The sequence below is a fragment of the Anolis carolinensis genome, chromosome 1 (genome assembly GCF_035594765.1).
Source record: "Anolis carolinensis isolate JA03-04 chromosome 1, rAnoCar3.1.pri, whole genome shotgun sequence".
Lineage (NCBI taxonomy): Eukaryota > Metazoa > Chordata > Lepidosauria > Squamata > Dactyloidae > Anolis > Anolis carolinensis.
In genome coordinates, this window is record NC_085841.1 from 242,035,890 (window position 1) to 242,049,074 (window position 13,185).

Genomic DNA, 13,185 nt, shown 5'->3' on the forward strand with positions numbered 1-13,185 from the left:
TTGGGAGTGCTTTTAAAGGGTGTGTACGGTATATGTCTTACATTTTTATTGCTGTGTTTTAAAATGATCTTATACTTCTTTGAATTAATAGGGTTTAATATGTTAACTTGTTAACAACATTTCAACATTTTCAACATTAGAAGTTTTAGCTAATTCTTGTTCTAGTCTTATTGTAAACTACTTTTGGTACAATGGTAGGAGAAAGGCAGGATATAAATACATAAATGATAAGTTGCATTAGTGACTATTCAACACCAATGTAATGCTAATTTCCAGGATGTTCACATTTTAGAGATTCCAACCAGATATAAAATATATCTTTAAATCATTGGGAATATAGAAAAAAATACTTTAAAAGATCTACTTTGTCTGCTTTTTTATTTGAGAAATCTTGAAAAATATTATTTTGTTTTAAAACTCTCAGAATGGTTTACAATAAAGCAGATTCAACAATAGGGAAAAAAATCAATTAAAAGCCAGGGATAACCCACAGTGTCAGCAATCAGGACAAAAATCAGACCCGGCAGGATAATCAGGTCTGTATATGCCATCTAGTCGCTTGTTGTTTTATGGCAATCACATCATTTTTTTTGGGTGTAGTTTGACGATGAATGAGCCCCCGCTGACACAGTGAATGAATGTTTATTGTACTAGCCATAGGCCATGCCATCAGTAATGTACAACCTTTATAAGCACTTTCCAATATAAACATTAAAACTTGTTAAAAAATTTAAAACTAGCTCTTTAAAATTATGATAGCAGCAACATAACAATGACAGTGTCTGATTTGTATCATCCCAAACCATCACCATTTCCATTTCTGTCCTCAAGTCTGGATTTTGCTACTTTAGCTCTGATCTTTTGGGCTGCAATTGCAAATGTGGCAACCTTTAGTGTTATATTTTTGGAATAATCTGCTAGCAAGTCACAGATCACAGCAGATTGTTGCCATGCTGCCCTTTCTTCCAAGAGTGTTCCTAGGAGATTTTTCCTAGGATCATTATACAAGGGGCAATGTAGCAGATAGTGTGTTAGATCTTCTTTTTCCCCTGTGCCACAAATGCAAAGTCGTTGGACATGGGGGATCCCTCTGTATCTCCCCTCTAGCCAGTTTGATGGCATTGTTTGGAAGCGCAGAGCTGTGAATGCTTTCCTCAGGACTGCAGACGTTAGGTCTTGAAGATATTGCTGACAAAATTGGTCACTTTTTAGTTGGGGATACCAGGTAGAGAAGCCTTGCTGTTTACTAATCTGCAGATTGTCAGCTGCATCCATCTCAAAGATTTTGTCTCTGATCGCCTTCTTGTCCAGATGCATTAGAGTTGTTGTTGACCCATCGAAATACTGATGGAGCAAGGCTTGCCAGTATTGAACCCATCCTCCTTGCTTATACTGCTCCATCATGCATTGCTTTGTTATGCTCTTGTCCTCCATTCCCAGAAGTCTCTTCCCGTATGAGATGTTAAGCTTATGCATTCTGGCCTTAAGTGAGGGAAGATCCAATTCAAGCCTTAACAAGGCGGCTGGAGTCCCAGGGGGAAGGGCTAAAAGAGCTCTTGCACTTATTCTGAATACATTCAACCTGTTTTGTATTACCCTGTCCCCAAATTTCTGCTCTGTATAACAGTTGAGGTAAAACCTTAGCAGCAAAAATCTTTACTGTGGGACATACCAAGGAGCCTCCCTTTGTTTTCCCAAAGGCTAGGATTGATTTCACTGACCTCCAGGCTGATGATTTGGCTGCCTCTATATGGCTCTTCCAGTTCCCATTATATGATAAGTGTATGCCCAGGTATTTAAAGCTATGACACTGCTCTATTGAGTGGCCATCCAATTTCCATTTATGTATTTGCATCCTTTTGGAAAATACCATCACTTTGGTTTTAGAGTGATTGATTATCAGCTTCTCTTGTTCACAGATTCTACTTAGTGACCTCAAAAGTCTCCTGAGACCTATTTGCGTAGTTGACAGGAGGACCATGTCATCCGCATACAACAAGACTTGGATTTTCCTACTACCTCCTAATGGAGGGAAGTGGTCAGGGGAGCTCAACTCAGCAACTAGATTGTTTATGTAGAAATTAAACAGAAAAGGTGCTAGCAAACAGCCTTGCCTAACTCCTCTTTTTGTTTCAATGTTGCTCGATAGCTTGCCTGACAGACCTAACCTCACTCTTAGGTCTGTTCCCGAATATAGCTGATGCAATAATAACAACAGTCGTCTATCCACATTAGTCTTTGCCAACTTTGCCCACAAACGCTGTCTGCGCTGACACAGTGGGTTAAACTGCTGAGCTGCTGAACTTGCTGATTGAAAGGTCAGTTTGAGTCCAAGGAGCAGGGTGAGCTCCCGCTTTTAGCCCCGGCTTCTGCTAACCTAACAGTTCGAAAACATGCAAATGTGAGTAGATCAATAGGTACCACTCTGGCGGGAAGTTAATGGCGCTCCATGCAGTCACACCAGCCTTAATATCAGGGAGAAACCTTTACCTTTACTACTTGATGATGAATGCTCAGGTGTGGTTTTGTCAGTTCTTTCCTCTAAAATGTAGTCTATATTAATACATATTCATTGGCATCTCATAGTCACATATTATCCAGAGGCGATCTTGCTGACTTTCCAACATATAGGATTTGGTGCCTTTTGGGTATTCAAGCCCTTTTGTTGTTGGCAGCATGAACAAGGACTACAACTCTGGAAACCAGTGTTTATACCCCTGCTTGGTCATGGGAATCCACTAGGTAGCCTTGGGCAAGTCACACTCTCTCAGAGGAAGGCAATGGCCAATCTCTTGGTAAGAAAAGTATTTGACAGCTTGACTTAGGGTTGTAGGTTGGAAATTATTTGCAGGCACACAGCAACAACAAGGTCACAGTACGTTCCTCCGAATGTCAACCCCCCCCCCCCAAACTCAAATCTCTATTTTCTTATTTCTCCTGTTTTTATTCTTGCTGCTGGTGAGAATATAATAATAATAATAAAAGTTTATTTTTAACCCACCCTCTCTTCCCGAAGGGACTCAGGTAATGGCTTTGTACTGAAGGCATCAGCTTGTGCTCTACTTGTGTCTGCCTCTATGGTTTGAAGATTGTCATGTGGCAACTTTGGCTTTGGCTTGGCTTTCTTTCGTTTGCACCTCTGCCCCTGGCAGCAGCCTGCACAGACTTTGGTGGCCAAGTCCCTCCAAAATTGTGTGTACTGCTCATTGCCAAGACTGAGGATGATTGGCACTGCAGCAGCACTACCAGTGCCAAAGCAAGTAACAACAGTGAGCACCAGTGGACTGATACTATGCTGCAAAGATAGCAGTGAGATGTTCAAGCAAACAATGTATGGCACCCAGCAGACCAAGAAGATGAGAGACACGCTGGCAATGCTCTTAGCATTTCTCAGTTCCAGTTGCTGCTCCAGTTCTGAAGAGGCCTGGCTCTGAGTCACTGAATGGAGGAGTTTTGTAATGTTCTTCAGATGTTTTTGGGCAATACATAGGACCCGGACACACATAAAGGCCATGGCAAGGATGGATGGAATGAGGAAGCCGTACGTTTCCACGTAGAGATAAGACATGGGAAAGACAAGATGGAAGGAGCATGTTTCATTGGACTTCCACTGGTACCAAGCCAGTGGTAGGGCTGCAAAGATCAAGGGAGCGGTCCAGGCAAGGACTATATAAAGCCCAGCCCAGCGATGCACCCAGAAACTTTGGTAGTGTAGTGGGTGCATGATGCACACATACTTGACATAATGTACCACCAGCAGATTGGCTAAGAAAGAGAGGAAGAGAAAATTGGGCACCACATGTTTTAAAAAGCAAGTGTGGTATTCCAATTCCATCTTAAAGGACATCTGAGGGATACAGGGAAGGGCAGCTCCAGCCAGAAGATCAGCAAACAGTAGGCTCAGGAAGAACCGGTTGGTGGTGGTCCCGTGGAGCTTGTGATTGAAGAGGATCCCAAGGATGATAAAGACGTTGGTTAAAATGATGAAGGCTGACAGGGGCTTCGTGAGGCAAACTACGATGAGCTCCTGTGTATCATCTGAGTCGGATTCCGCCATAATCTTTGCTTTTTAAAGTGGCTTTCCTAAAAGAAACCACACAAAATATCCAGTGTTATTGTTTAACAAAATCATAGAAAGTCAGGTTGACAATTACAGTTCCTTTCCAAAACATGGTGGCTGCAGCAAGTACAAGGACTCAACTAACATTGTCAAATTTGTTAGTTATTAATGAAATCCTCATATGGAGGAATCACTGCAGCTGATTGAATAATAATAATAATAATAATAATAATAATAATTTCTTACCCACCTCTCCTCAAAGCTTGAGGTGAGATACAACATAGTTAAAATACATAGATTTTTGTGTGTGTCAGGAGCAACTTGAAAAACTGCAAATCAATTCTGGTGTGAGAGAATTGGCCGTCTGCAAGGATGTTGCCTGGGGGGGGGCACCCGGATGTTTGGATGTTTTACCATCCTTGAGAGAGGCGTCTCTCATGTCCCTACATGGGGAGCTGGAGCTGACAGAGGGAGCTCATCCTCTCTCCGCAGATTTGATCTGCTGATCTGTTGGTCAGCAATCTTGCCAGCACAAAGGTTTAATCCATTGAGCCACTGAGAGCTCCATACATAGATAAACACACACACACACACATATAAAAATATAGGCATAAGATTAAAACACACTAAAATAATCCACACCAATAAAATGGCAATTTAAAATTCATAGTTCTCTTCCGGCAAGTCATTCCATAGACTAGGGATGATTGATGAATAGTCCTCTGGGTGAATAAATATACCGTGTCTTATATTGCACAATGGTTCAGACAACATAGAAGCATGAAGTTGTTGCTGTCATGGACTTTTACTTAGAGATGGGGTTTGGCATTTATAACACACCCATCTTTTTCTACTGCTTCTTTCCTTTTCTCTCCTCCAAAATATGTTATGGAGGGAAAAATAGAATAACCACACAGTGCCTTTTGCCTGGTGTTGCTAGGAGCCAGTTTTGAGGACAATAAGACAATAGGCCAATTGGTGGACAATAACAATTGGAAACCTAACCAAAAAGAAAAGCTGTTATGATTTTATTGTGTGTGCATGTGTGTGGGAGGAAGACACAGAGGAAAAAAGTATATGTGTGGCATTGCCCGTGGTTGCAACTACTCTACAGGCAAGCACCACCAAAAAAAGAGCAGGGATGTTCTTTTTTCTGATCTCATAAAGAAGAAGCTATGGACATTTCAAAGGAGACTGTAAACCATCTGGCTGTGTAAAACAAGCTATTGCGGCAACCAAATTGGTAGCAAAAGCCTTTCCCACCAAGGGGCCCTCCAGCCTTTCTCAAGAGGTAGAAAACAAGGTGGATAGAATAAGGCAAAACAGTGCTCACTGCTCAAGGTGTTCTGGGGACTATCCATGCTAGAGAAGCAAATCTTCCACACAGAGAGAAATCCTCTCCAAATATTAGTCTTTTATGAATTGGGAGCCGCGTTTGTCTATCCACTTCATCACATAACTTAAATTCCACAGAGTTCTATACTTAAAATCTGGTATTCCACTGGTCCACTACATTCGTTTTGGTTAAAATGCAGTTTTTTGAGTCTTTTAAATGTTGAGGGCAGCAATTTTTTCCAATGTATCTGGAAGAGGTGAGGAAATTGATTTTTCTCAAAACTCCAGATGTTTTGCCAAATATCTATCAATCAAGGAAACTTTTAGAGCGTGATGTAGAGATTTGAGTCCCTGTGAAACCAGGGTATAGGTTTGCACTGTTCATATATAAAAATTAAATTTCATCAAGTTGTGATGGATTCAGTAATTGGAGTGAAATGGAGTCATAAGTGATAGAACTTAGACAAATCCATTGCTGTTGTGTTTCTGTGAGAGACATTGCTCTCAACATACTTCCTGTTTGAATGGAGGAAATCCAGAACATTGAATTATTGTCAGAGAAGAAGTGACATGGATGTTCTGTCATGCATTCGACTAGACACATCCTTTATAACCTGGCCCCTAGTCACATTGAAATCTGCCCTGCTACATTACAGTTGATTTCCATCTCAGGATCATTTCGCCTATCTTGTGTTGCCTACCTCATGTATACTCTGATATATACATCTTCTTTATCAGTTCTAATATTAAATAAATTCGATAGTTGCCCATTCATGTCCTACAATTCAACTTTTTAATGGCTTGTGGGTGATTGTTATTACTTTATGATTTTATAGTTATGTTAATTTAAACTATGGTTTGCTTAATCTGTTTTTAGTACAATGCTTGTTGTTTTAATTGCTTATGTTATGATGTAAATGTGATTTGATTGGGCTTGCCCCCATGTAAGCCACTCCGAGTCCCCTTGGGGAGATGGTGGCGGTATACAAAAATAAAGTTGTTGTTGTTGTTGTTGTTGTTGTTGTTATTATTATTATTATCATTATAACAGAGATATTGTCCGTTTTTTTTTTGGTCTGGAACAACTTGAGAAACTGCAAGTCACTTCTGGTGTGAGAGAATTGGCTGTCTGCAAAGATGTTGCCCAGGTGATGCCCGATGTTTGATGTTTTACCATCCTGTGGGAGGCTTCTCTCATGTTCCTGCATGGGGAGCTAGAGCTGACAGATGGGAGCTCACTCCGCTCCCCGGATTCGAACTGCCAACATTTCAGTCAGCAGTCCTGCCGGCACAAGGGTCTAACCCATTGTGCCACTGGGGGCTCCAATATTATCTGATGAAAGAGAAGAGAGGATAAACTTTTATTCCTAAGAGACCTGATTTCATAGCTAATCTCAAATTTGGAATCTGCATAGTGAACTTCCAAACAAATTACTAAGCATGGCATTCACAAGGAACCTGTGGTAGAAGATACCTTCAAACTAGTGTTTGTAAAGCAAACAGTGAGGTAACGGGAAAAGATAAGAAATTCAATTGAATGTTGTGCAGTTCTTGTAATCTGGGGCAGTTTATCCACCAAATCTTGCTGGACTGGAGTTCCTGGTAACACTGGTTATAATAGCTGCAGTCTAACAACATCTGGGGGTCCACTTTGTTTCCACCTTCAATCTAGTTGCATAGAGGGTTTGGTTGTACCAGGAAAAATGGACACTGGGGAATAATTTGTATTATCATTTTTGCCTCCATCACCTGACACCCCACCCCCCCATATCTGAGTGTATATTCCCTAGATCTATATAAATCTTATACAGACGGAGTATAACTTATCTGAAACACTTAGGACTAGAAGCATTGTGGATTCTGAATATTTTGGATTTTGGAGTTTGTGTATACATGGAGAATTTTGATATTGGGAATGATTTTTTTTTTTTGAAAATGGGATCTGAGTCTAAAAACAATATTTATTTCTGTTTTATGTACACATGAAATAGATATACGTTTTATTTTTAGTCTCGGGTCCCATCTTCAAGATTTCTCATTATGCACCTCTATCTTGAAGGCAATTTTATACAATGCTTTAAAGAATTTTGTGTGTGAAACAAAATTTATGTACAGTGAACTTGTTTGAAAGCAAAGTTTCACTGTCACAGTCACCCATGTGGACATTTTGGATTTTGCAGAATTTTAGATGTTGGAATTACAGATGAGGAGTGCTCAGTCTAGGTTTCCGAACAATGGAGCAGTTAGACATGATCATTGCTTTTATTGCAGAAATATGACATTTTCAGAAGGTGTGTGTATATAAGAGAGAAATAGTCATTGTTTTAATACAATAGTCCCTTAATCATGGGGAATGCATTCCATGAGGTTTCTGGACAAATGGATCTAATTACATATGTTTTAAGGTTTACAATGTATTTAATGATGTATTTTTATAGTTTTAATTGATGTTATGTACTGTTCTTGTTTTTATTATTATGTTCTTGGCATTAAATGTTGCCAACTGTTGTAAGCCACCCTGAGTCCTCCCGGGTGAGAAGGGTGGGGTATAAATGCTGGAAATAAATAATAATAATAATCCCCAAAAATACAAATGTATTTTTATACATATATATTTAATTTACAAGCAAGGCACTATAAGAGATTAACAGCAATAACTAATGATAAAATAGAATAATTGCACTAATATGTGGTAATAAAAGATATGAGAACGCAATGTACAATTTAAATTATGAATGGCTTATTTCTGATTTTTTCCTTTTAATATTTTTGGACCACAGATGACGGCTGGTAACTGAAACTGCAGAAAGTGAAACTGTGGGAGAAGGGACTACTAGAGTTTGGAAAATTACTCTTTTGCATCGATGCCTCTTATAGTGTTTTAAAAATAACCCAGTGCCATTATGCATTATACAAGGATGCATTACAAGAATTGTATTACAAGAATGCATTACTCTACTCATTAGTTTTGGCTGCTTTTCTTCGGAAATAAATCCCTTAGGACTGGTAAAAAAGAGCACAAAACTAGAAGATTTCAAATAGCATTTGAAATCAGTTAGAAACATTTATTGTTAAATTAACTAACTTGGCTGTTATTCATCACATAACTTTGATTTTCTTGCAATATCAAAGTATCTACTTGCAGGTAACTGTGATACTTGTGAAATATACACATGTAGCAAAAACCTATCTATGGAGAAATGAGTTCACTGGGTTCAACATGACTTACTCTTGTATCAATATATATAGGACTTCAGCCGTACCTATATAACACCTCCCCTCTCAATTTTAGGTCTTAGCAGTTGTATTTCTAAGGCCAAATGATGGTGCCTGCATGGGGACCCCTGCAGCACTAAATATGAGATGTCTAGAATATCCCAGCAGCCATTGCTATTTGTCTTTGGCATCTTTTGAACAGATTATCCTTCGCATCTTTCACTGCCAAGAGAGGAAAAGTGGTTTGTTTGCAGCAAAGCAAGTTTAGCTGCAATCCTTGACCTGGGTACCTGCAGGAAGAAACTCAATGAAACTCAAGGAGACTTATATCTCAGTATACATACGTTGTAAAGTTCATGCCCGCATACTTGTATGAATGACCTTTTCTGAGTAATACAGCTCAGAACCAAATGCGTTTTTCCTTCCGTCCCTCTTTCAAAATTAGAACCAGAAACCAGACTAACCTTTTGTGGGTTAATCAATCAGCCTCCTCGGAGCAAAGGCAGAGTTCCCGCAGGCACAGCTCCTTTCCCACAACAGTGAAGACTGTGGTTCAAAAAGGAGAATCTGTCAGTCTTCTTGGCTCATCTTCAGTGGCTAAAGGGATGTAGCGGCCCCATGTCTATCACAGGAGGAACTGAGGAGACAAATCCCCTCCTGAGGAGCAGGCAGATTTTTGAGGCTGCTGTCAAAGAAAGCCAGACCACAGAGAAGGATTGTCCCCTTCCCTCCCACATCATTGTATAGACACACCCCTGTTCCTAAGTTCCAATTCTAGTTCCTTTGGGGCACAGCTGCCTCCTAGTGGCCCTTGGCTATGCTGGAGAAGGTGCAACGTTCAGACAAGGTGCCTTTTTGTGTGTATCAGGAGTGACTTGAGAAACTACAAGTTGCTTCTGGTGTGAGAGAATTAGCTGTCTGCAAGGACATTGCTAGGGGACCCCTGGATGTTTTTACCATCCTTGTGGGAGGCTTCTCTCATGTCCCCGCATGGATCTGGAGCTGATAGAGGGAGCTCATCCGTGCTCTCTCCGGGTTGGATTCGAACAGCAACCCAACCTTCAAGTCATCAGTCCTGCTGACACAAGGGTTTAACCCACTGTGCTTGAGAAAGAAGGAAAGCTTTCTGGAAGACCGCTGCACTGTAGAACGAATGTAGTTTGAGCCCACTAACCATCATGACTCAATACTGTGGAATCATGAGAGTTGTACTTTGCTTAGGCACCAGCACTATTTGGCAGACCTTGCAAAACTACATTTCTCCAGATTCCGTTGCATTGTGCCATGGCAGTGGTCTCAAAATTACATTAATTCTACAGTGTAGCTACACCCAGAGACTCTTGCCTAAAACACACTGCTTCAGTGAAACCTCCATACTATCCAATTACCGACTCTTCAGGGAGAATGCCGTTTTCTACTCTGTAGGGCAGAGGTTCCCAACCTATGAGTCCCTAGGTGTTTTGGCCTACAACTCCCAGAAATCCCAGCCAGTTTACCAGCTGTTAGAATTTCTGGGAGTTGAAGGCCAAAACATCTGGGACCCACAGGTTGAGAACCACTGCAGTAAGGCTACTACCTAGGCAGGCTTTAAATTGAGCTCAAAATTGAGACCAGAATCCTCAAATGTGGGGCAATGCCTTGCTGAAACACAGAACGCAAATTAACCAACTCAGCTGGGTGGCTTCCAATAAAAACTCACTCTGCATCATTTACTTGTTTTTGCTTTAATTGAACTTTATTGGTTTTTCTTTCTTTTCTGAGATGGGTTTAGTGTGCTATTGCTGGCTTAAAAGCTGCCCCAGTGGTATTTTGCAGAGAGGCATTTAATGATACTAAAAATAAATGATAAAATGTGCTTGTATTTTTTATTATTTGTGACAAATCAATACAAACCATGAAGAAAAAGAAAAAAGAAAGACAAAACAATGGTCAACCAAGTAATGTAAATACTGGTTTTAAATGGAGCTGAAAAACGATGACACAATAACTCTTCAATAGCATAACTGTTTTGAAGGGATGAGACCCCGCCCCCAAAATAGTTTATGTGATTATGGTGGACTGCACTATGATTCTTGTTTAGGTACTAATGAAGTAAAAGGAAACCAAACTGTGTCAAAAGGGTCTTTTTTTGAGTTCCCTTCTAGCCATTTGGAATCTAAAGTTGGTTTTTCTGCAAGAGCAACTCTCTATCTGTGGTCCAATCAGCATGAAAATGAAATTTCTTTCAATGTTTTCCATGCTCTTGTGATTTCAAACTCCGTAGATTGCAGCAATATAGTAATAAGCTCTTTAATGACAACTGGAACGGCCTTGGACTATGATATTGGATTATGTGGTTTTAATAATTGGTTTTAAGATTTGAGATGTTTTAATGGTTGGTTTTAATGTATATGTTTATGTGCTAAATGTTTATTTGTGTGGCATCAAATTGTTGTCTATGTATATATGTAAGCCGCTCTGAGTCCCCTTCAGGGTTAGGATGGGGTATAAATATGGCAAATAATAAATAAATAAATAAATTTAGTGCGAAACCTTTGCATTTCTTCCTTCTATGATAATGATGCTACTCTGGGATGAAGCTCTTACTGAGTTTTCCTCCAAAAAACAAATCAATGTTTCTATTATAAAAAGCTAACCCTTGTGAAAGAAATGGTAAGATGAAGCTGTTACAGTTGGGTTTCTCAGAAGCTTCAGGCTAAATGCCAAGGAAAGTACCTCTAGCCATGGATAAAAAGTCCTTTCTGGAAGGGGAGACATTTTGTGCATGAAAATGATTTTCCTAAGATGAGGCTTGTCCATTGCATTTTGGATGTATTGACCCCTGAGATTTCCCTAAGTATGGGAAATTTGACGGCATAAATGAATAATAAACCTTTTCCAGCATTGGGGCCGCATGCAAGAAGCAGCACTGGTAAAGCAAATGTGGATTTGGGTAAGACCATATTCTCCCACCAGAGAAGGCTAAAGCCTTGTAAAAGGACAACTCCCAGGATTAGATAGTATTTAGCAATGGAGTTAAACTAATTCTACAGTATAAATGCATTCTAAAATTATTCCCATTGTTGTTGTTGTCAGAGACTTATGTATTTTGATACAGTTTGAGACAATGGCAACTGAATTTTGTTTCTAATTTCAATCTCAAAGTCTTGTATGAGCTTTTTCGTAATATGACTTGAAACTGGAGGAGAGGGTTGTATACTCAGTGCTGGTCTAGGCAAGAAAACAACTGAGTCTTATTCAGTGTTCAAGAAAGAGTTCTCATTTATTCCATCTGCCAGCATGTACTGTGGCGTCCTGGAGATTTTTGGTTTCGCCCTGTTGAGATTGTATTACAAGGATAACCTACCTTCCCGTCACTTCTATATTTTGCCTCAGAACTGATGTGAAATGAAATGAGGCACAGTAGAGGAAACTGAGTCAGAGCACAGATGAGCAATCTGGTGTTCTCCAGATCATTTAGAGTACAACTGTCAAAAGTCCTGGCCATTTTCTTTGTTGGATGTATCTACTGGAAGTTTTATTCCAGGATATCTTGAGGGCACATGGGTTCCACTTACACTGCCATATAATGCAGTTTGAAGCTGCATTATATCGTCAGTGTAGACTCATAATGCAATTAAACTGCTTTATAATGCTTATACTGACCATATAATGCCATTCCAAACTGTATTATATGGCAGTGTACATGGGGCCCCAGTTGCCTATCTCTTCACATTTACTATGTGAGTTATTTTCATTAATATTTTTCATTAAACCAAGGTTACTCTCCTAAAGCAATGTAAATCCTTTTGATTTTCCTTTCACTTTTTTTCTGTGTCAGGACTGACTTGAGAAACTGCAAGTCACTTCTGGTGTGAGAGAATTGGTCGTCTGCAAGGACGTTGCCCAGGGGACGCCCAGATGTTTTGATGTTTTTACTATCCTTGTGGGAGGCTTCTCTCATGTCCCCGAATGGAGCTGGAGCTGATAGAAGGATCTCATCCGTGCTCTCCCCAAGTTGGATTTGAACTGGCAACTTTTAGTCAGCAACCCAACCTTCAAGTCATCAGACCTGCCGGCACGAGGGTTTAATCCACTGCGCCACTGGGGGCTCTGGTTCTCCTTTCCATTATGACAACAGACTAAGGGTATATTTTTATTATAGTCTTGTAGTGGTTTTCCAGCCATTCTCCATTAGCAGAACTCTGGAAATTGTAGTTCTGTGAGTGAATCTGGAAGTGAATAGTAATTCAATTACTTTCCATAACAACCTCAGATAGTATGCATTTCTCTGAAAGTGCAGGTTCTTATTAGAAACCTATTATAAATGTAATGTATAGAAGTGTCTTAAGTGACTATCAAAGAGAACTGATATTGTCTGTTGAGCTGGGCTTGTCTCTATACTACAATTTCAGCAGCTACTGGAAATTATTGCTGCTTTCCCTGTGTAGATACAACCCTTCAACCGTCTGACGATCTTCTCCAGACCCTCTCAATGTGGCTTGAATCCCATCTTTTTTAAAACTTGAGATCTCCATCTGCCTGCAGTCTGAGAATGTGCGTGCTTGGCACAACCCCTCATACATGTTATCTGG

At 40.0% G+C, this 13,185-nt stretch overlaps 1 protein-coding gene across 1 annotated transcript; it reads right to left on the reverse strand.

Annotated features, from left to right (window-relative positions):
- Positions 1-361: 361 nt before the first annotated feature.
- Positions 362-9,338, reverse strand: gpbar1 (G protein-coupled bile acid receptor 1). The gene is made up of 2 exons (XM_003214928.4): positions 9,076-9,338; positions 362-4,083 (listed from the first exon to the last, which is right to left on the reverse strand). Exon 2 carries the CDS (start codon positions 4,055-4,057, stop codon positions 2,993-2,995), a length of 1,065 nt encoding a protein of 354 aa, XP_003214976.2. The 5' UTR covers positions 4,058-4,083; positions 9,076-9,338; the 3' UTR covers positions 362-2,992.
- Positions 9,339-13,185: the final 3,847 nt, after the last annotated feature.

Excerpts from the sequence above, each read along its gene's own strand:
- gpbar1 (XM_003214928.4), bottom strand. The coding sequence starts at position 4,057 with ATGGCGGAATCCGACTCAGATGATACACAGGAGCTCATCGTAGTTTGC.